At 44.1% G+C, this 20612-nt stretch overlaps 1 protein-coding gene across 1 annotated transcript in view; it reads right to left on the reverse strand.

The window, feature by feature from the left end:
* Positions 1-20612, reverse strand: part of LOC122815911 (glutamate receptor ionotropic, NMDA 2D-like) — a 1415655-nt gene that overhangs the window by 615503 nt on the left and 779540 nt on the right. The window contains 1 exon segment of the mRNA XM_044088769.1: positions 7145-7178. Within this exon segment, the coding sequence (XP_043944704.1) occupies positions 7145-7178 (34 nt within the window).

The following is a 20612-nucleotide window of genomic DNA, read 5'->3' on the forward strand; positions in this document are numbered from 1 at the left end:
ACTTTGGGCTGAAATTCAATTAAAAAATCTCAGGAGCTAGCCGACCGGCACTTGCGAACTGCTTCTGCTTCGGGCACCGCGCGGCAAGAAAGACTGAAGAAAATGGCATCAGCTGCCTCTTTTATCCCCCTGTCGCACTGACGTCAGGGAAGAAGCGACGACAACCGACGCCGGACCAAGACTTTGGGATTCGGCCGACTGCGGGACCGCCTGATGGCAGGATAACCCAAGCGTGATGACTGCAGCAGTATAACACGATGAACATCCTGCTCTCCAGTCCACAGGACATCAAAGGCAGATAGAAGGAGAACTTTCAGCAGCTTCTGAATGAAAAGGACCGCACAGAAGCTGCAATGCACCAGACTCAGCCTACAATGTGAATGGAGGGGGAGCCAGTCATAGAAGAAATTAGAGCAGCGATAAGGAAAATGAAATCAGGGAAAGCAGCGGGCTCAGATGAGGTCACGTGGCTTCTGAGAGTACTCATAGCAGTATTGAGAGAAAAGCATAGCCCACCTGACTGGAGAATAAGCATACTAGTGCCACTATACAAGAACAAAGGGGACATTCACAACTATGGGCAGTACAGAGGTATCAAACTCCTGTCACACTGCAAGAAAGTTCGGAATAAGATGATTGATAAACAAATATGCAAAGCAGTAGAAAGGAAGATGGGAAAATGAGCAGTTCAGAATCAGATCAGGATGCAGCACATCTGACCTCTAATTTAATATATGCAGTGAGACAGATACTTGAGAAGAAACTAGAAATGAGGAAAGAGTCCATCTGGGAATTCCTAGACTTGGAGAAAGCATATGGTAAGGTCCCAAGAAAGCTGAACTAGACAGTTCTGCAGTGGTCTGAAATCCCAGAAACATTGGTAGAATTAGGGCAAGTATGTACAAGGACTTAATTACTTAAGTAGGAACAGTGTACGGTCTCACAGATTGGTGCCAAGTAGGAATGGGTATGCATCAGGGTTCAGCTCTGAACCCACTGCTGTTCATACTGGTGATGTACTAGATTAGCAAACAGGTTGAAGGGGATAGATCAACAAAGTTGCTGTATGCAGATGACGTGGCATTACAGGCAGATTCTGAACAAGAGCTTCAGCAAAGGATATAGGAATGCAATGAAAATTGAAGGCACATGGGATGAAACTAAGTACAGATAAGAAAGTTGTAATGGCAGCAAGCTGGGGAAATCAGAAGAAGATGAGAATTGAGATAGAAGGGAAAACAGTGGAACAGGCTGATAGCTTTAAATTTCTGGAAGAGGTCGTTCACGAGAACGGAATTCTGAATGAGGAGGCCAAAGATAGAATCAGAGGGGCTGCAGCTGCCTGGCACAGAGTGTCAGGTGTAGTGTATCACAGAAGAATGCCACAGAAGTTGAAAAGTAAGGTCAACAAAATACTAATTCAAGCAGTACTACTGTATGGTTCAGAAATCTGTGCAGTAAAGACAGAGTAGTTGAGGAAGCTAGAGGTAATGGAGATGAAGTACCCTAGATGGGTGACAGGATGGACACTGTGGAGCAGATGAAGAACTGAGGACATAAGAGCAGAAACAAAAGTAACTCCAATTGCAGAAAAGGTCAAAGAGTAGAGATTATGGTGGTTGGGGCACATATGCAGAAAAGCAGAAGACAAGCTGGTGAAGATGATTTGGGACAGAGAGGAAGAAGGTAAGACCAAACAAGAGGCTCCAGCAAAGAGGTGATTGTGTGAGAGAAGACCTATGACAGTCAGGCTTGGGTGTCAAACAAGACAGGAGAGTAGCATTGTACAGAGAGAGATGGTGACAGTTGATAAAAAACACCTCAAACCCGTGTATAAAATGGGAAGGTAAAGGAGGTTGATGATGATTATTGGCTGAGTGTAGTCATCAGTGAAGTATCAGAAAAGGAAAAACATTTTGCAGGGAACAGGTCAAAATATGAGGCAAAATCAGGGACAGTCTGCAAAATTTGTACAGCTGAGACATCTAGGCTTATAGGTTAGTATGAGGCTAACTGCACATGTGTGTGTCATTTTAAACCTAGCCAATTATCCCACTTGAGATTCAAACCCTGCACTTTATGTTTGCTTGGTAAATACCTTAATCATTATGCCGTCCTTCAACCCTGTTTGCTTAGTTAGACCACTGGTCTCCTTTGAGCAATCTTACTTGTATATTAATTGATTTGTAGATTTAAAAGGAATCAAACCCAGGTCACTTCATGTGTTACATCTACTCATACCTAGTAACCATGGGTTACCATGCAGACGACAACGTTCTATTACATTACACTGTAGGTTCTCAGATTCCATCATGTTGAGCCTTTCTCAAATCACAGAGAATCACTGAACCACTCCTTGTTATCAGAAAAGTGATTTGGACATTACAATGGCATATAAGTAGTCCATTGCACTATTGTTGATTTGCAATTAAATGCGCATATTTTTTACATAAGGCCTAAAAGCCAGTGCTGATTAGTTAACATGCTAAGCAAACAACATTTTTTGTCTTGCTTTGTCTTTCTCTGTTATAGTCCTGCAACTCTATGGAGAGTATGGTGACTCCCACAATCAGAAGAAGGGGCTGCCCTGGGTTAGCACATAAAAAAAGCTTCACAGTTTCACAGTGAGGGCTGGTATAATGGTTAAAGGGTTAAGGGGTAAACAGTTTGATTCTGACCACAGGTGATAAGCTAATCTTGTAATAGCCTGCAGACTTACCACCTAGCATGAACCAAGTCATTGTCATTAAATGAGGATAATCATGCTTTCTCAGTGACAGCTTGTAAACTGTCCGACTGATTTCATTATAAACATGTCAATCCTCTAACTGGACTATTTCTGAACACCATTTCGCTGAAGTGTAATGGCCAAAAATTACTTTTCGTTATCATGGATGTTGCACTTTTCCCCATTTATGTGCATCTCCAAAGATGACATAAACTTGGGATATGAGGAATCTGTCCCCACATAGTATGAGGTATTGCGTCTTGAAAAAATCCTTCCTTTTGATCACCAAAAGAGGTTTTCAGCAAATAGTTTTCTACCAAGCAGCATTCAAAAAATTTTCATTCAAAGCTAACAAAAAGTTACTAAGTTGCTGCAAAATAAATATATTTGTTCAAAATATTTTATGCTGTTATGCTTATAAAAGTACAGGACATGTATAGAGTCCATTTATTAACTTGTAAATACCTTTTACAAAGCCTGTAACAGTTTACAAACTGTCCTTAAGCGGTCATGTTTATGATTGCTAATAGACAGCAAAGTACATGCCAAAATGATGTTTTAGAAGTGGCTGCACGCACTACTTTTTTTTTTTTGAAAGTTCATTTTGTTTAACTAATGCAATTTTGGGAATGAAGTTTATTTTATCACTGTGCATTAGCTAGGGTGGAAAACTTCTTTGCTATAAGCTAGTCTCACTATCAGACAGTAAACAAGAAAAAGATCTGTATCTGTCTTGCATAAGGATATAAAGAAATCTTTCCTACATAGGTTTTACACCTCCAGATTTTGTTTTGCTTTTATGAAGCTCACATTTTCTTTGCCTTTATCTTAAAGCTACCTCACCTCCTTTGTGGAAATTTACTTCAATTAATTTTCTTATGTTATTTCTTACTAAATAAGATGAAGAACTGTGCTCATGTCTCACTCAAGGATGAAAAAGAAATTGTTGTCATGAAGTAAAAGTTTAACAGGGATTCAGCATGGCTTTAAACCTGCAAAATACATTCTGCATTTTATGAAGCTCACATCTAGTCACATGGAACTTTCTTCACACTTACTGTCTCTAAATAATGCACCTCCTTTGTGGAAAATGACATATAACTAATATGTTATGCAAATTTTAAATTGAACAACCTCTTAAAATGCAGGGATGTTATTTCGAGACATGGAAGGATAAAAGATCAGCGTTAAACTCGATTCCACACACTGATTAGAATACAAATTATCATTCAGTCTCTGTCTTTCTCTACATTCAAACTGCAGAAGTATGCATCTTGTTAAACTTTTGCAACAAATAATTTCATGATGTTTACATCAGAAATTGTTTTTGAAACTGAGAAGAAAATTATATTAAGACTGAGTATCATCTGAAAGCTGCAGTCCATCCCCTTAGATACCTGCTGGTTTCTTATTTTTCTCCATGTTTACTAAACAATATTTCTGAAGTCGCTGTGTTTTATTTTATCACTGTCAAATGAGTAGCAAGCAACTCAGCACAAAATTCTTCTTTCATACAGAATGTTTGACTATTCAGGGACATACTGTGACCTCTGACCCGCAGTCGATCTAGTCTGAATTTCTTCATTACATTGTTTCTTCTCCACTTTACTTTAACAGTGGTCAAGGTTACCAGCATACCTCTCAACTGTTCTGAATTTTCCAGACTGTCCAGATTTTTACCTCATATTTTAAGTCTGTTCCTCATTAAATGTGTAGTTTTCTGTCAAATCATTGACAATTAAGTCATTACGTTACAGACTAACTCAAAAACAGTTATTCTAACCAGTTTTATAGTTCATCAGAGCAATTTTTAAAATATGTCCCTATTTTGGGGCTTTTGTTCCGTCATTATTTTTGGCTTTGTACAGATTTCTTGCACTAAGCAGTTGAAAGGTATGGTTAGCACTCTCAGGAGTTCTTGCATCCTGTCCTTAAATAGGATTATTTATGAATTAGAAGTTATGTACTCACCATAACGTTCCATCTGAGTAGGTGTATTCATTTTGTCACCTGCTGGTTATGGGTTATGGATCGATCCATCCCGACCATAGTATTTTTCAGATCCAAGCTCAAGCTCTCAGCTCCTCCCCTCACCCTGCCAATGCCTCTACTCCTCATGACCTCAGATCGAATTTGCCAAAAAAACAAACCCTCAAAAAAAAGGGTAGTGATGCAGGCAGGAAAACTGGGCGGGGGGGGGGATAGAGATGGGATAGCAGAGACAAATATCAGATGGAACAGATGGGTGGTGATGGTGAGTACATAACTTCTAAAATATTCATTTCATGTGGGAATAGTGCAAGAGCCAGCTACAGCTTTCTTAGCTACCCATCATGGAAGGATATTCAGGACGAAAAGACCCTAAGGATGCTCCCCGTGATGATTCCTCTTACCCCTAGATAAATGAATGAACTATAGTGAAGCCTGCTAGCTAGAGATGGCATCCAGGTCAGAATCACCTATATCATCTGCTGAGGAAGATACTACTGACCGGGAATGGTGGGCATGAACACCCTCCGGTCTTGAGGGCTTCCTGGCCTTGATAAGCCAATATATGCTGAATAAAAGCCAGAAAGAAACTTTTTGATTTGGAATTTTGGGAAAAAAATAAAGAAATAAACAATGATTGCTTGAAGCAAACCAGCTGTCCATTTGCCTGTGATGATAAATTGCCTGTGAGCTGTTGAGTGAGTTAGCCTTGTCACCTTTGTGATCTAGTGTTGAGTGGAAATAAAACTTTAGGTTAATAAGATTGATTGATAGGGAGTGCTAGGGAGGAGGATTGGAAGGAAGTTTGGGTTGGTCCTGAGGGAACACAAGGAAGGAAAACCGGGGAGGGAGGAGAAGAACTGAAATAGAGTAAGTTCAGTCTTCCTTGCTGAATGTAATGGCTGTAAGTGCTCTTGCTCTTAAAGAATGTAATGGCTACCATTTGAGGTCCACTGCAAAAAAGGGAAGAGGGGAAGGCCTGGCTCGAAGGAGAGAACTGCCAGGAGGAGGAGGGGCTTAAAGGTCCCTGAGAAGGAAAGTACCTTTAAGAAAGGTTTTGCACAATTTTGCTGAATTAAGAAAGGTTTTGCACAATTTGGCTGAGTGTGAGAGTGAGACGCCAATTGCACCAATGAGAAAACTCGAGATTGCAAACTCAATAAATCAAAGAGAGAGAAGAATCAGCTTTCAAGAAAGAGGAAAATCAAAGGATAAGGAAACGCCCCTATACACGCGAAAACAGCACACCTTGCCACCACCACTGAGAGAACGAAATAGTTATTGGGTGAAAACCTTTCTAACCAAAACCTTTATTACCGCCACCAAAATAGAGTCCTTATCGAAGAAGAGCTGCCGGGCTTAAAAGAGTGTGGAACTGTCAAGCCAATAGGATGAATGTCTGGGATGGATGGGATAGAAGGATGATCTTGGGATGGGATATCAGCCACCGAATGGGACCGAAAGAAAGAGACAGATCTGTCGAGGCCAGAATGGAGCAATGAGAATCATTCTGCAACCCACCGAGAGGCTCTGAAGAGAACTGCAAGCCAGTTCGGCAGGGTGGCAGAGCATACAGAGGGGTGAATTGTGAAGGCACACACCATAAATCTCTTGGGGTGGGTGGGAGGAGGTATCAGGGAGCAAAAAGGTGCAGACTTGGTGTTTGAGGGAGAGGCAAAAAGATCGTGACTTTCAGTTCGAGGCACGTTAAAAATATGCTCCGGGGAGCCACCCAAGCCAGCGTATAGAATGGTGGTGGGAATGGGAATGAACCGCCTGGGGTCAGAGGGGCGCTGCTTGATCCCGATGTGCTATGATGTTGGACCGACCAGGTGCCGGTTTTGTCCTGACAGAAGGGCATTCATGACCTCAAACAGGGTTGTCCTCTTGGAAGACAAGTCAACCTTGTTGTAGACAGCAGACCCCAAGAAAGTCCTGAAGTGCCCCAGGTTGTTCGATGATAAGCTAAATCCTGAAGAACATTGGAAGGCAGTCCTGAAGTGCTTCTCGTTCCTATGACACCGACTGTCTGACCCGCAAAGTCGCCCCCCACCAGTGGGACGTTGTCCGCGGCCGTGCCCCCAGGGAGGGCCGAGGCGCCCCAGGGTCACTGGATGGCGTGGGGGCACGTGAAGAGGGTGGGACAAGCCAGTGCTGGGACTGATGCACCCTCACAAGAGGGACCGCTTGGAGCCTTCAAGCGTGACCGCCATATGTATTGAGCTGGGGAGAGCAAGGTAAGACCACTGTAGAGCGAGGACCCTCTGGTGAGCTCAGAGCCCACAAGACAAGAGATGGAAGAAGAGCCAGATTATGGAGTGGGGGTCACCTGCCAAGGGACCGATGAAAGGAAAGGACCAAATGGAACTTATTGTCTAGTCTGAGAGCTGCAGATCTCCTGGCCCTGTCCATTCTGTGTTGGTAAACTCATTGTGTAGGTCTGTGGGCAGATGGAGGTGGTCTGGCTGAGTGAGAGATAAGAGGTTGGGGTTTGTATTTATTGTTTTGCCCAGAAGGAAGACCTGATGAAAGAGAGAGGTCAGGAGAGTGGCACTTTGGTAAACAGTTGGCAGCCTGTTGTGGGAGAGTAGGGAAGGGAAGGACCTGGTACCCCTGGAAACCTGCTCCCAGGAAGCACACTGTGGGCCTGTCCATTGCTGTTGGGTAATGCCCGAGGGTGAAGGTGGGTGAGACCCTGGGGACGACACCCCGAAATAGGTGCAGAAGAAAGCCAGAATAGCCTTTAGAGTCTAGAACGCAGATTCATTAGAGAGAGAGGTACTCTTGAGGAGTCTTGGTCGGTTCTCCCAGCACACTCCCAAGAATTTGGAGTAGAATAGATTGTAGAGTTGGTGGGGAGCATTTTGGGATGGGGAGAGCAGGGAATGGGGTGAGTCTGGCCCTTATTTAGTAAGTTGACTATTTTGATAAGCACTGGAGTGGAGATCTGGAAGGTCTGGTCTGGTCTGGCTGCTGCTCTTGGGAGGATGGCTTCTTCTGCTAGCGGTCCTGGCCTTGGGTTCCCATGCCCTCCTTGACCGGTGGTACGAAGGGGAGGGAAGGGCATGTGGGGAATGAAGGAAAGGGAATGTGATTGAGCTGATATGATTTGGGTTCCCTGGACGAAGTGCCTGGGAGCCCCATGCCCTCCTCAACGCCCCCAAGCCTGCCCTCTGCCTCGGAAGGAGAGGTTCGGCTCAGCCCGCTCAGCTGCTCGCGACTGGAGAAAGGTTCCCTGGACCCTGCTTCTGGTTCCCCTCTGCCTCTAGGGCGGCCTCTTGTCCTCTCAGTTCCCTCCTGGCATCTTCTGTCTGTTGGCCGAACAGGCTGGGACTGCTGCGACCTTCTTCTTCTGAGCACTTCTGACACTTGTAGAATCACGCCAGCAGCCTTGAGGAACTCTGAAAGAAATTCATAGCCTGGCCAAGCCTAACTGAGCCCTCGCCAAACAGACAGGCTCCTATGGCAAAACCATCCGCATCGAGGGAAGGGGCAAGAACAAAGCTCAGAGGAGGAGAGAGGCCATGGCGGTGGCAGGACTGACCCTTAGAGTGGGCTCCCTGTCCTCAGAGGCCTTCAGTCCTCCCAGATAGCATGGGAGCTGCATCGAAGAGTCCGTTCGCAATGGTTCTAAGCCTCATTCTAGTGTCCCGCAGAGTTCTGTGTCGGGGCCCCAACGGTCAAAGGTCGAAGGATGTCACATCGATTGGGTGGAATCGCGGAATCTCTGAGCCGAATAGCCTTTGTTCAAGTTCACCAATCAGCTTACGATAACATCCGCGAGGCATCCATCCGGTCACCTTCAAGCTGGGCCTTGCTCCTGACTCAGGTGTCTAATTAGCTCAGCCAGGCGTTTCTTGTGCCCCTGCACATGGTGAGGTACAGGAGGGCCCTTGGGGCTAAGGTCCTGTCCTGCTACGGCCAGGGACGCCAAGGGGTAAACTTGGGGTCTGGAAGTCCGGTCGGGTGTCCTCCAGAGGTGGTGGTGATGGGAGCCACCAGGGTATGGGACGTGCAAGGGACAGACGAGAGGGGTCTGGAGAACCTTCCCTTCCTCCAAAGTGCCACGGGAAGGCTTCCACTCAAGCAGACCACCCCTCCATTTGGAGTATGAGCCTGATGGCTCCTGGGGCGGCTCAGAAGGAGGGTGACCTGGGGGGCCAGGGTCCCCAAGTCCCAAGTCCTTCAGTGAGACCAGCAGAGTCACTTTGGGGCGGATGGCCTCCTTCGAGAGGGAGGATGGGGAGAGCCCTGGGGCCAGAAGAAGGCAGCCAATTGCTCAAGACCTCAACAGGGGCACACACCTCAACAGTGGGGCTAAGTCCCAGGGGCCGGAAGGGCGACAATGGGGGAGGTCAGAAGAGTAACGGATGGAGCCGGGCCGAGAGCGGGGGTCCGAGACGGATCACAGAGCTGACTCCCTCAGACAACGAGCCCGCCAGGGAGCAGATCGAAGATCGACTCGATCGGATCCGGCTCCGGTGAGAGCGGGAGAGAGGGCAGTGCCCCCGTGATGGATCCGACCTCGGCGAAGGATCCTGCGCCCGACAGGGACGGGATCCCGGCTCCACCCCCCCTCGGGATCGAAGGAGGTGGGCAGAGCTCCCCGAGGGTCCGGACTCGACTGGCATGGTCGGGGCCTGAACTCCTCATCGATCGATCAATCCCTGATCTCAGTGCAACGTCGAGAAGCATCCGTCCAGCTAGAAGAAGAAGTCCTCAACTCATGGGGGGAGGAGTGTCAGGAGAGGGTGGCTGGGAGGCCCTGAGTCTCGGAGGAGAGACATCCCTCCTCCATCCGGTGGGGAGAACTGCCCAGATCAGCATCCTAGTCTCGAAACAGAGCTCTCACCAGGCGGCAGCTCGAGGCAGGCCTGAATGGAGGGACTCATAGCCCTGACACATCGGACCGCTCGGTGAGAGCACCCGGGTCCTGAGAACCAGCCGGAGAGCAGCTCGAGAAAGAGGGAGGCGAGGTGAGGAGGCCCCCTTGGGTCCCCCGAAGGGCCAAGGTCTCCACACACTAAAACAGTCAAGTTCCCCCTCCGTTTGCTTCTAGATCCGCCCTCCGTGCCCAAGACCTTTTTGGACTGGAGAGTAATGCAGGAGGCTGAGTGAGAGCAGCTGCAGACACTCGAAGTGACCGGAGAGGAATGACTGGGCTGCTCAGGGCGGCTCAAAAGCGCCCAAACCCCCTGCTACCCTCCTTTGAACTTCCAACAAACCTCAGAAACTCTGCACAAAAAACAACACAAGGGATGATGCCTGAAAGACCCATTTAAACTAAAACACCGAAAAAACAAAAACTGTATTGTGAACCACATGAAAACACTAAGAAAAGCATAAATAAATCTTTTATAAAAGAGAAAAAATAGTAAAAACAGCCAAAAATCTATTTTTTATCTCAAAGTGTATAACCCACACAGTGCATAAGTCTATTAGTGAAATTATTGAAATTGTAGCAGTAGATAATATGAACATCTAGCCCCCCCTACACACACACACACACACACACACACACACACACACACACACACACACACACACACACACACTGGAACTGAATACAGTATTAATAAGGGAAGAGCTTACTGACAACAAAAGAAGAAACATTTTCTTTTCCCCTTCACTTTTGTTTTATTTTTCACATACCATTCTTGCACCCAACAGAACAGATTCAGTCCACAAAAAAAAAAAGAATTATGGTCATTTTACTATTTCATTCAAAAACACTGACAAATTAGCATCAGCTTCAACCTTGTTTTTCCCATTATACCGGGTTGGTCTTGTCATGGCTCCCCTACACATGCTCAAGCATCAATAGCACAGAAAAAAATGACAAAAAGCACAAAGCCGAACACTGATTATCATGGGGAATCATTGCTGTTGTGGTTCCTAGTGTGCACAAGCAATAGTTCACTTGTTTTGGGAGATTTTCTAGTCTTCAAGTTGGAGCTACAGTTGCCACCCATCCCATTATCAGAGGGACACTCGTGGGTTGAGCTACCTCATCCCACTGACCACTCTATAAAGCAGTCAGACATTAAAAGTCCCTCTTTTCCAATTGTGCCAAATCACCATGGAAAAGACATAAATACTTCGGCTTTTTTCCATGGCAATTCGGTTATGTCACTAACCTGGACCTGCAGGCAGAGCTATTCCCTGTTAGGTCCAGGTATTTTAAATCATGCAGCAACTGGCTGAAATTCATGAAGGGGGTTGGATTGGCACAGGAACACCCCTACAAAGATTGCTGCTGTAGAGCGGTTTGTTTTTAGCTTTTCTGCAGCCACTAGCAAAGACTCAGATTCATTTTTTTCAGTTTTATTACCTCAGGTTCAGCTTATTTAGAGGTGATGAGATTCAGGGATATGCGGATGTGCAAAGGTGTTGCCTTTCCTGCAGAAACACTGGTTTGTGTTAAAATATAATTATTGTACTGATGTTTTTTTCTGTGATGCAATGTTTTAGCGCTCAGAGTCTTGGTGCAAATCTAGATTTCTGCTCCGGCCTTTACATTTATTTATGTATTTATTTCAGTTTGTTTACTGGCATAGAGCACTGACCAATTCTGACCGATTTCAGTCTCAGCTTTTAAAATTCAAAGTGATTTGCTTTTTTCCTCAAATCAGATAGCATACCTTAGCTAAAAGACTTGACCTCATAGTATAAAAAAAAAAGAAAACAAAACTAATCACATGAGCAATGTTTGTTGTTACATAAGACTGGGAAAGGAAATGGCATGTCACCACGATTCTAAGTAACCTGCACTGAAATGTATAATGTTGACTGGAATATATTTGCTACTGATTGCTCCAGTCAGCATATATTTGAGATTGCTGTACTTAGTATTACTTGTTGCAACGCATTTTTCTGTATGCACTTGCTAGATATTTCTGTTTAACAAAATTGCTACCAATCTATTGCTGCATATCTATCAAAATATTCCTGGTACTGGATCTTATGTGGCTTTGGCTGGGTATAGTTACATTACATACTAAGACTCCAGGGTTGAATGTGTATGTGGCATATATTCCATATGAGAGTATAAATCTGTGCAGCACAAACGTTTCAGTATTCATTTTCTTTAACTTAGCTTTCTGATTATTGGGGTAATTAGCTGAAATACATAATGCAATCTAATAATCTGTGTAGCATATAAACATAATTTGGGTCAATTGTTCCTAAAAGTTGGCTCTCTGATTACTGAGGTAAACTGAAATACTTATTTTTTGGTTATCTTTGTTCGGCTTTTTATCTTGGGAACTTGGCAAAGCTTCTCCTTAAGTGTTTGTCTTCTTATCTTATTGGAAACTACTGTTTGCCGCAGGCAGCTTTGAAGAGAAGAGAAATAAGACTGAAAACATTTCTTTAGTCATGATTTTTGTTCGCACTATTATTGGATAATCAAGTTGGAGAAAAGCTCAGAGATGCTGTGCAATCATCTGGATCCCCACAACTTCTGTTCCAGTTTATTTCAGTTATTTCTCCAAGAGTTACTACAGTATGGCACTGGTCACACCCATTATGATGTCACATGTCTGGCCACACCCCAGCATCCTACTTTGAAGATCTGTAGAGGTAGCAATCCTAACTGTAGCAACTGTGGAGTTGGTACATATAAGTTCAGGGGGGTGCCGAGGACTCTTTTTATCCTTTTCAATTTTTTCCATCCTTTCAGCATGTCAACTTTCAGCAAGTCAGTGTTTTATAGCTGAACCATGTGTCACATCTACAGTGCATTACTTTCAGGTACCCTTCCCACTCATTTGCCATCTTAGTAATAAGTGTCAAGTTTATTTCTGCTCTTTCATAACCACTCATCTGTGAAAACCCTAAATTAATGTTGTTTGTCACTAAAAAATCATATAATGTAAATAGAAGTTATGTACTTACCATAACGTTCCATGTGAGTTGTTTATCTCACCTTTATTCTTACTGATGGGTTGGAGCCGATCCTCGGCTCCGACACGGCCAATAGCAAGCTCAAGGTTTGCCAGTACCTTGAGACCAGCCCCTTATCCCACCATGCACTGCTAGAATTACCTCAGATCTTGTTTGCTGTGAATAATAGTCTATATATATATATATATATATATATATATATATATATATATATATATATATATATATATATATATACACAACCCATACATACTCTCTTATATATATCTATGAAGAAGAGTACCCAAAGGGAAAGAGAAATACTGAATAACCAGGATGGCACTAGCCTCTAAGTCAACAGTCAGCAGGAGGAGGAAGGAGGGAGGGACATGAGAATAAAGGCGAGATAAACAACTCACATGGAACGTTATGGTAAGTACATAACTTCTATATGTGAAGTTGTTAATCTCACCGATTATTCTCACTGATGGGTAGTGTCCCTAGCACCCTCAACCCTGGGTGACTCATGGGAGTATGTTCTTCAGTACTGTAGAACCAAAGGAAGACCTGTCCCTAGAAGCCTTATCTACTTTGTAATGTGAGATAAAGGTATGAGGGTTAGACCAAGTGGCTCCAGTGCAAATATCGGCAAGGGGTAATTTAGCTTGAAAAGCAGAAGAGGTAGAGACAGCTCTGGTAGAATGAGCTTTTGGTTTGTGCGTTAAAGGCATGTTCACATTTTCATAAACAAAGGATATACAATCGGATAACCATTTAGATAGGGCTGTTTCAGCCACTGGATTGCCTTTTCTTGCTTCTGAGAAGGATACAAAAAGTTGATCTGATTTCCAAAAATCCTTAGTTCTGTCAAGATAAAATCTGAGCTGTCTGTGAACATCAAGTTTGTGCAGTTGTTGTTAGAGTGGTTGGGGAAGAACACTGGTAGTTCAATGACCTGATTGATATTTGACTAAGAACAGACTTTAGGTAAAAATGAGGGGTTTGTCCTGAGAGATACTCTATCAGCATGGAAGATCATGTAGGGTGGTCTGATGGATAATGCTTGAAGTTCTGACACTCTGCGGGCAGACATAATGACCACAAGAAAAATTGTTTTCCATGATAAGAGTTTTAAAGCACAAGAAAAAGCTGGTTCAAAGGGAGGAAGAATAAGTTGAGATAGCATAAAGTTTAAATTCCAGGGAGAAATGGGAATTTTGATCGGAGGTCTCATATGAAGAACGCCTTTAAGGAAGGTTTTGGATAATTTATGGCTCATAATATTTGAGCCATCAAGACCAGGGTGAAAATTTGAGATAGCAGCTAACTGAACTCGAACTGTAGCAGCTGCTGCCCCTTCCGTAAAAATGTTTGTCAAAAATTCCAAAATCGAAGATAGCGGAGCTCGAAAAGGGTCAGTGTTCTGCACGTTGGCCCAAATTGAGAACCTTTTCCATTTGCTGCCATATAATTTCTTGGTAGATGGCTTGTGAGAGGACAAGAGAATCTGTCTTGTATCTTCTGAAATTGAATGAGGCCTGGCAATTGGGGAAGTGGATTAGTCAAGCAGTCAGTTTCAGGGACTGTAGAGAAGGATGAAGGTCCCCTGACGGGTGCGTCAGAAGGTCCAAAACTGGGTCCAGGATCCATGGATTCTCCAACAGATGATGGTGGAGAAATGGAAACCAAATCTGTCAAGGCCAGTAGGGGGCTATGAGTATAACCTTCCTTCCCAGCGATTTTGCTTTCTGTAGAAATCTGGGTATTAATGGGGAAGGGTGGAAATGCATAAAGGAGACCCGGGGGCCAATCGTTTAAAAGCACATCTCTCTGGGGATGACCGGGAGGTGGTATCAGGGCAAAGTAGCTTCTGCATTTTGAATTGATGTGGCTGGCAAAAAGGTCACAGCAAGGCTGGTCCCATTTGTGGAAAATCAACTCCGCAACCTGTTGATTGAGAGACCACTCGTGAGGGAGTAATATTGCCCTGCTTAGCTTGTCCGCTATGACGTTGGATTCCCCCGGGATGTGCGTTGCTAACAGAAAACGCTGGGATGACACAGCCCATTGCCAAACTCTGAGGGCTTCTCGACAAAGGGGGTAAGACTTGGTTCTGCCCTGCTTGTTCAAGTACCAGACTACTGACATGTTGTTGGTCTGAATTGCAATAGTCCCTAGAGGGAGAGAGTACTGAAAGTACTGCAATGCCAGAAGTACCGCTCTCAGCTCTAGAACATTGATGTGCAGATGTGATTCTTTATCTGTCCATGTGCCTTGGGCAGTCTTTCCCTGAAAATGCCCCCCCTATCCTATCAGGGACCCGTCCGTGGTCACAGTGGCTACTGGTGGGGGGGCAAAGTGTCTCCTTATTGTAACATGAAGAGGCGTCAACCACCACTGAAGGTCTCTCCTGCAAGAATCCATGATAAGAATCATGTGGTGCATTGGTAGTTTCTGGTAAGACCACTGAGTGAAGAGAAGCCATTGAAGGATTCGCATATGCATCCTTGTGAGTGGTATAGCCAGGATTGCTGCCACAATCAAACCTAGTACTTTCAATACCTCTGCTGCTGTAGCTTTGTTCTTTGACACCAGTGAGCTGATGTATTGGTGAAGAAGTGAAACTCTTTTGATAGGGAGACGTAGAGTGGTGGTTAAGGTATCTAACTCTGCTCCTATAAAAATGGTATGCTGAGATGGCTATAAGGCAAACTTTTTGAAGTTGATCGTAATACCTAATTGATGGCAGAGTGTCAGAGTATATTGTGTTGCCTGGGTCAATTGATGCCTAGTGTTAGAGGTGAGGAGCCAATCGTCTAGGTATGGAAACACCTGGAATCCTAGATGCCTCAGGTGAGCTGTGACCACTACCATACATTTGGTGAACACTAGATGATCTCTGGAGCATCTGTCCATCTTTATGTGATAGTAAAAAGGGAAGAATGGACTGAAGCGTGACCATTCGGAACTTCTCTTTCCTTACGAACTTGTTGAGTCTGTTGAAGTCCAAGATAGGTCTCCAGCCCCCTGTTTTCTTTGGTACCAAAAAGAATCCTGAGTAAGTTCCGAATCCGACTTGGTCTGCTGGGACTGGTTGGATGACTCTTTTTTCTAGCAATCTGTGGACCTCTACGATTGCTTGTTCCCTGAGATTGGGTGGAACATCTGGGATTTTTTTGATAGGAATGGGAGGGGTAAAGAACGGTATGAAATATCCTCTGGAAATGATGCTTTGTACCCAAGTATCTGATGGTATGTTTATCCAGGCTTCTGGGTACAAAGACAAATGACCCCTGATTGCCTCCAGAGCCAAATAGTTGGGCCCCATTTCAGGAGCGCTGGTAGGACTGACCAGAGAACTGACCCCAGTCACCCTGTTGCTGCGGACCCCCTCTGCTATGGGGGCGGTGTCTTCCATTATAACCCGCTCCACTGCCTCCAGAGGGGGTTTCACCATGTGTGTCATGAAAGGCTGCTTGAGCTTTTTGGAACCACACCCCCCCCCCAGGGCCCTTGGGGTAGGGTTGAGTAGGAGTGGAAAAGCGGACCCCAATGGCAGATAAAGTCTTGCCTTCCTGTTCACACCTGGTTAAAGTTTCCTTTACTTTGGGCCCAAACAGTGATGAGCCATCAAATGGGGTATTAATAAAATAAGAAAGAAGACTTGAAGGGTTCTGCAAAGGAACAGAGATGCATCCAGGCTTGTCTGCGAAGAGCAATCCCCGAACTAGTGACTCTACTCGAACCATCAGCTGCATAGGATATGAGACGCATGGATGAGTTCACTACTGAGTTAAGGGTAGCGAGCTGGGTGTTGACTTTGTCGGCCACCCCTGCAGCTACCATACCCTGGAGAGCATCTCCTAGCTTTTTCGGGAGATCTCTCTGTAGTCTTGTAAAATGGGTCAAGTAGTTCAGTGATCACAGAGAAAAAGTCACTGAACTAAACATGTGCTTCCCATATCGATCCATAACCCTAGAATCTCTGTTAGGGGGATGGATAGAAGAGGATGTCTCAGATACTTCCTTTTTGGTGGCTGCAGCCACCACCATGGCATCCACAGGCACTCCTTTTGCCAAAAAAGGTTTATCGACTGGGTCAGATATGAATTTATTGGGTCTACGAGGGACATGTTCCATGGCCTCTGGTGACTCCCACGCCTTATGAGAGATTAGATCCATGAGCTGGTCGTAAGGCGGAGACACCCAAGAAGTTGAAGGTTGAGACCCAAAAGCCTTCAAAAGCACAGACTCATCCTCAGTACGGGTCTTGGACTGTCAGTCACCCCTCTGACTAAGGAGCTCTAGTATCTCTGCAAAAGAGATATCCTCAGAGGGGGACCAAGGAGACCCTTCTGACTCATCTAAGTCCGTGTCAGATGTCAAACAGTCCTGTGGGGAGTCAAAGTGCCTCCTCTTGCACAGTCGCTTTATGGGCACCTCCTCAGCGGGGGGATCTGGGGAGGTCTCAGAAGAGCAGGGGACACCCTGTGGGGGTACTTGAGGCTCAGGGTCTCTATGATTAGAGGGGTCATTAGATGCAGAAGTAGACACAGGAGCTTGAGGGGAGAGGGAAAGCTGAACTGATGCTGATGTTGTCTTTGGAGACAAAACTCTCCTCATAGCATCAAAGGAACCATGGCTCTGACGAGGAGGAGGAGTGGATGGACCCGAGAGTACCATCCAATCCTCCCCGCACCAAAACCCTGGGCTCCGAGCCTGAGGTAGGAGCCAAGCTCATCTGAACCGAAGCCCCGAGAGGGAGAGTCGGCACCGACAAGTTGGTGCGACTATCCTCCTCGGACCCGACTGGAGAGCATCGGCTCCTAGAGCCCTCGGTTGGCACCGAGGACATCCGAGTAGATGGAGCAGATAACACTGGAGCAGATATCGGCTCCAAGGGTCCGACCACCATCGGTTCAACTTCCCTCGGCTCCGAGAGTCCAGTATGGCTTTGAGGAGAAGTAGACAAGTTCGGTTCCATGGTCTTCAGCACCAACAAGCTGGTCGGAGCTGACAACAATTTGGCAAGTCCTGGTGCCTGTAAAAGCTTCAGCACTAGCCAATCCATGTCCAAATCCAAAAGGCTGACTGAAGACTTAGCTGAATGCACTGAAGGTGCTGACTGGAGCAGAGGTGAAAAAGGAACTTCGGAGACCGGCTCCAATACTGAGAGCTGGCTCTGAATCAAAGGTACACTTGGCTTCGATGACTGTGGAACCGATGACCCTCCTTCTGAAATTTTAGCCTTTTTGGATACCTTATCTGAAAACTTGGATTTTGAAGATTTGGAAGACGTACTAGCACCTTCATGGCTATTCAAAACCTCTAAAAAAGATTGCTGTAGCAATCCTCTGTATATATGTTTTCTCCTTCTCTCCAAGAGGACTCTTGAAGAGAAGGAGTGACAAATGCTACAGGTGTCTTGGAGGTGCTTGGCCCCCAAGCAGTAGACACATTAAATATGTCCATCAGTGATGGACATTTTCTGCCCACAATCTGGGCATTTTTTATAACCCAATTTGGGATGGGATTTCTCCTTATCCTCTGACATACTGAGAGAAAAACAGTAAATAGATTCACAAACATCTAAGCCCAACCCGGGCACTGTCTACAATAGTAATATACATATAAATAAAAATATAATACAAATATGGGACTAAGAGTCCCACAGAAAAACCTAACTACTAAAGAGATTAATAGTAGGAAAAGGAGCTAAAGGCCCATACAAACTAAAAAGCCAACAAGTCCCTAATTTAAAACTATTTAAACTATCTAAACTGTCTAAACTATCTAAAAATAATGGAACTAACAGACACTACATAAATATATCAAAAATGAAAACTTTTTAAAAACTTTTTAAAAAAACTTTCTGTTTCTAAAATGGTCTGAGCTATCTGGATCATCGAGATTTCTCTTGCCACGGCAAACTAGATCTGAGGTAATTCTAGCAGTGCATGGTGGGATAAGGGGCTGGTCTTGAGCTACTGGCAAATCTTGAGCTTGCTATCGGCCGTGTCAGAGCAGAGGATCGGCTCCAACCCATCAGTGAGAATAATCGACGAGATTAACAACTTCACATCACATGTTCAATGAAAATAATTTTCAAAAAGAAATTATGTAATATTTTAAGCCAAGGAAAATGGTCAACAGAGTGTCAGAAGAATTGGGTAGGGACTAGAAAAAGAAAGAGAAAACATCATATCGTATTCCCTTTGCATTAGCATTCTATGTGTATCCACTTATCCTGTCATTATCATACAAAAGGGTGACCATCTCATTCTGTCTGCAAGAACATTTGAGCTGAGCATTAGTAATTCCTTTCATTAAACTAGAGCTTTCAACCCACTGTCACACATCTAGGCTACTTATCCAACTGTCTCACTAGCATTAAAGATCCATCAGCTCCACCAGACTACAATTCATTCTTCAGTCTGCACTGTGGTTTAGCCCCTCAATTCCTTCTATGAAATGAGGAAGTAAAAGGGGGAGGAAGAGGAAATTAAAGACCAAATTCAGAAATGTCTGAGATAACCTTGTAAATATTTCTATATGACTGTTTTTATAACTATATTATCTCTAAATATATAATAATATGATTACCTGGTTAGTTATGTACCTCTATATATTGTATTTTTATATGATTTTTATTTTGTTTCTGTTTAATATTGTTCTGTTCTTACTAACACTGCTTGTATGTACTATTCATTTTGAATTTTATGTACTATTATACTAACTGCTTAGCGGAGCTTTTCTCCCTGGGTCTACACTGAAAATGGCTTCTTTTGGCCGAGTGGAAATTCCTGGTAAACAAATGACAATAAACAAATAATAAATAAATAACCGAAAAAAGAGATATGTCAGCCATCAGCTAAGTGAGAAATCAGGGTCAATAAATTTGCTCAAAGATTGCACATCTCCACAGACTCTTTCACACTGACCTATCCACAAAGTACTGAACAATCTGTGAGCCTCAACTAGAGAAAAAAAAAAAAAAAAAGAAAGAACATGTCTTATCATACAAAACTACATATGTTGCAATGTAAAGAAAGTACAGTTGTATCAGGCAGTATATTCACATTTGCAATCATCACTCCTGGGATTCCTGCCCACAGGGCTCCTGATGACCAACATAACTTCCAGGACTTTCTTTTCCCTCACTGGGGTCAGTTGATTTCCTACCATTCAGATATTGGGACATTGGTGATACAAGAGGGACATTGACCAATGCCATCTTCAGATTTCTTTTCCTTTGGCAGGAGAAGGAGCTTGTACTAGGCACCAGAACATTAACGGACATAGGGAAAGTATTTTCAGTGGGCAATGGCTTACTCATGGGCACCAATCTGCCTCTCCAGACTCTAGGTAGGGTTAGAGGGTATAAGGAAAGAAGGCAGGTACCTTATAAAAGAAGAAATGAAATGTGAGGGATAATTTAAAAAAGGTACTAATGCCAACCCCAAGATGTCAAATCAGGAAAGTAGTGACTGTAATAGTGAATATACACAATCATCTGCAACTATTGTAGGTTCGTAGCACAGCTGCACTATATTCATCAGATTACTCAATGTTAAAGTTATTACTTCTGAGAAGAGTCAAAAAGTGTAAGAACTATAGGCTGGATAGCTCTGATAGAGTTACTAGAAAGGGTCTATATTACGTGATTGAACTTTTAAAAGTTCAAGTGTTTCAACGGAGATCTCTGTACAGTGCGGAATGGGAAGATTTCCCTTTCCTGCACTGTAATGTGATCTCAGAGTTGGTATATTTAAATAGCGGGGGTGTGGGGGACGCAGCCCAACACATCGGAGGTTTAGGGGAGCTTGCCCCCCTGCTTAAAACATCCAGGTAGGTTTTTTCTGTCGTTTAATTTTTTTATTTATTAGATTTTCAAACTTTTAAAAGTTAGATCATATGGTGTCGACCATATGACGTTTGAACTTTTAAAAGTTTGATCATCTAATATAGACGCACTAGAAAGCCAGATTCTGCAAAACGGTCATGGCAAACT

This window comes from Protopterus annectens, chromosome 1.part1 (genome assembly GCF_019279795.1).
Source record: "Protopterus annectens isolate FY-2018-M chromosome 1.part1, PAN1.0, whole genome shotgun sequence".
Taxonomy (NCBI): domain Eukaryota; kingdom Metazoa; phylum Chordata; order Ceratodontiformes; family Protopteridae; genus Protopterus; species Protopterus annectens.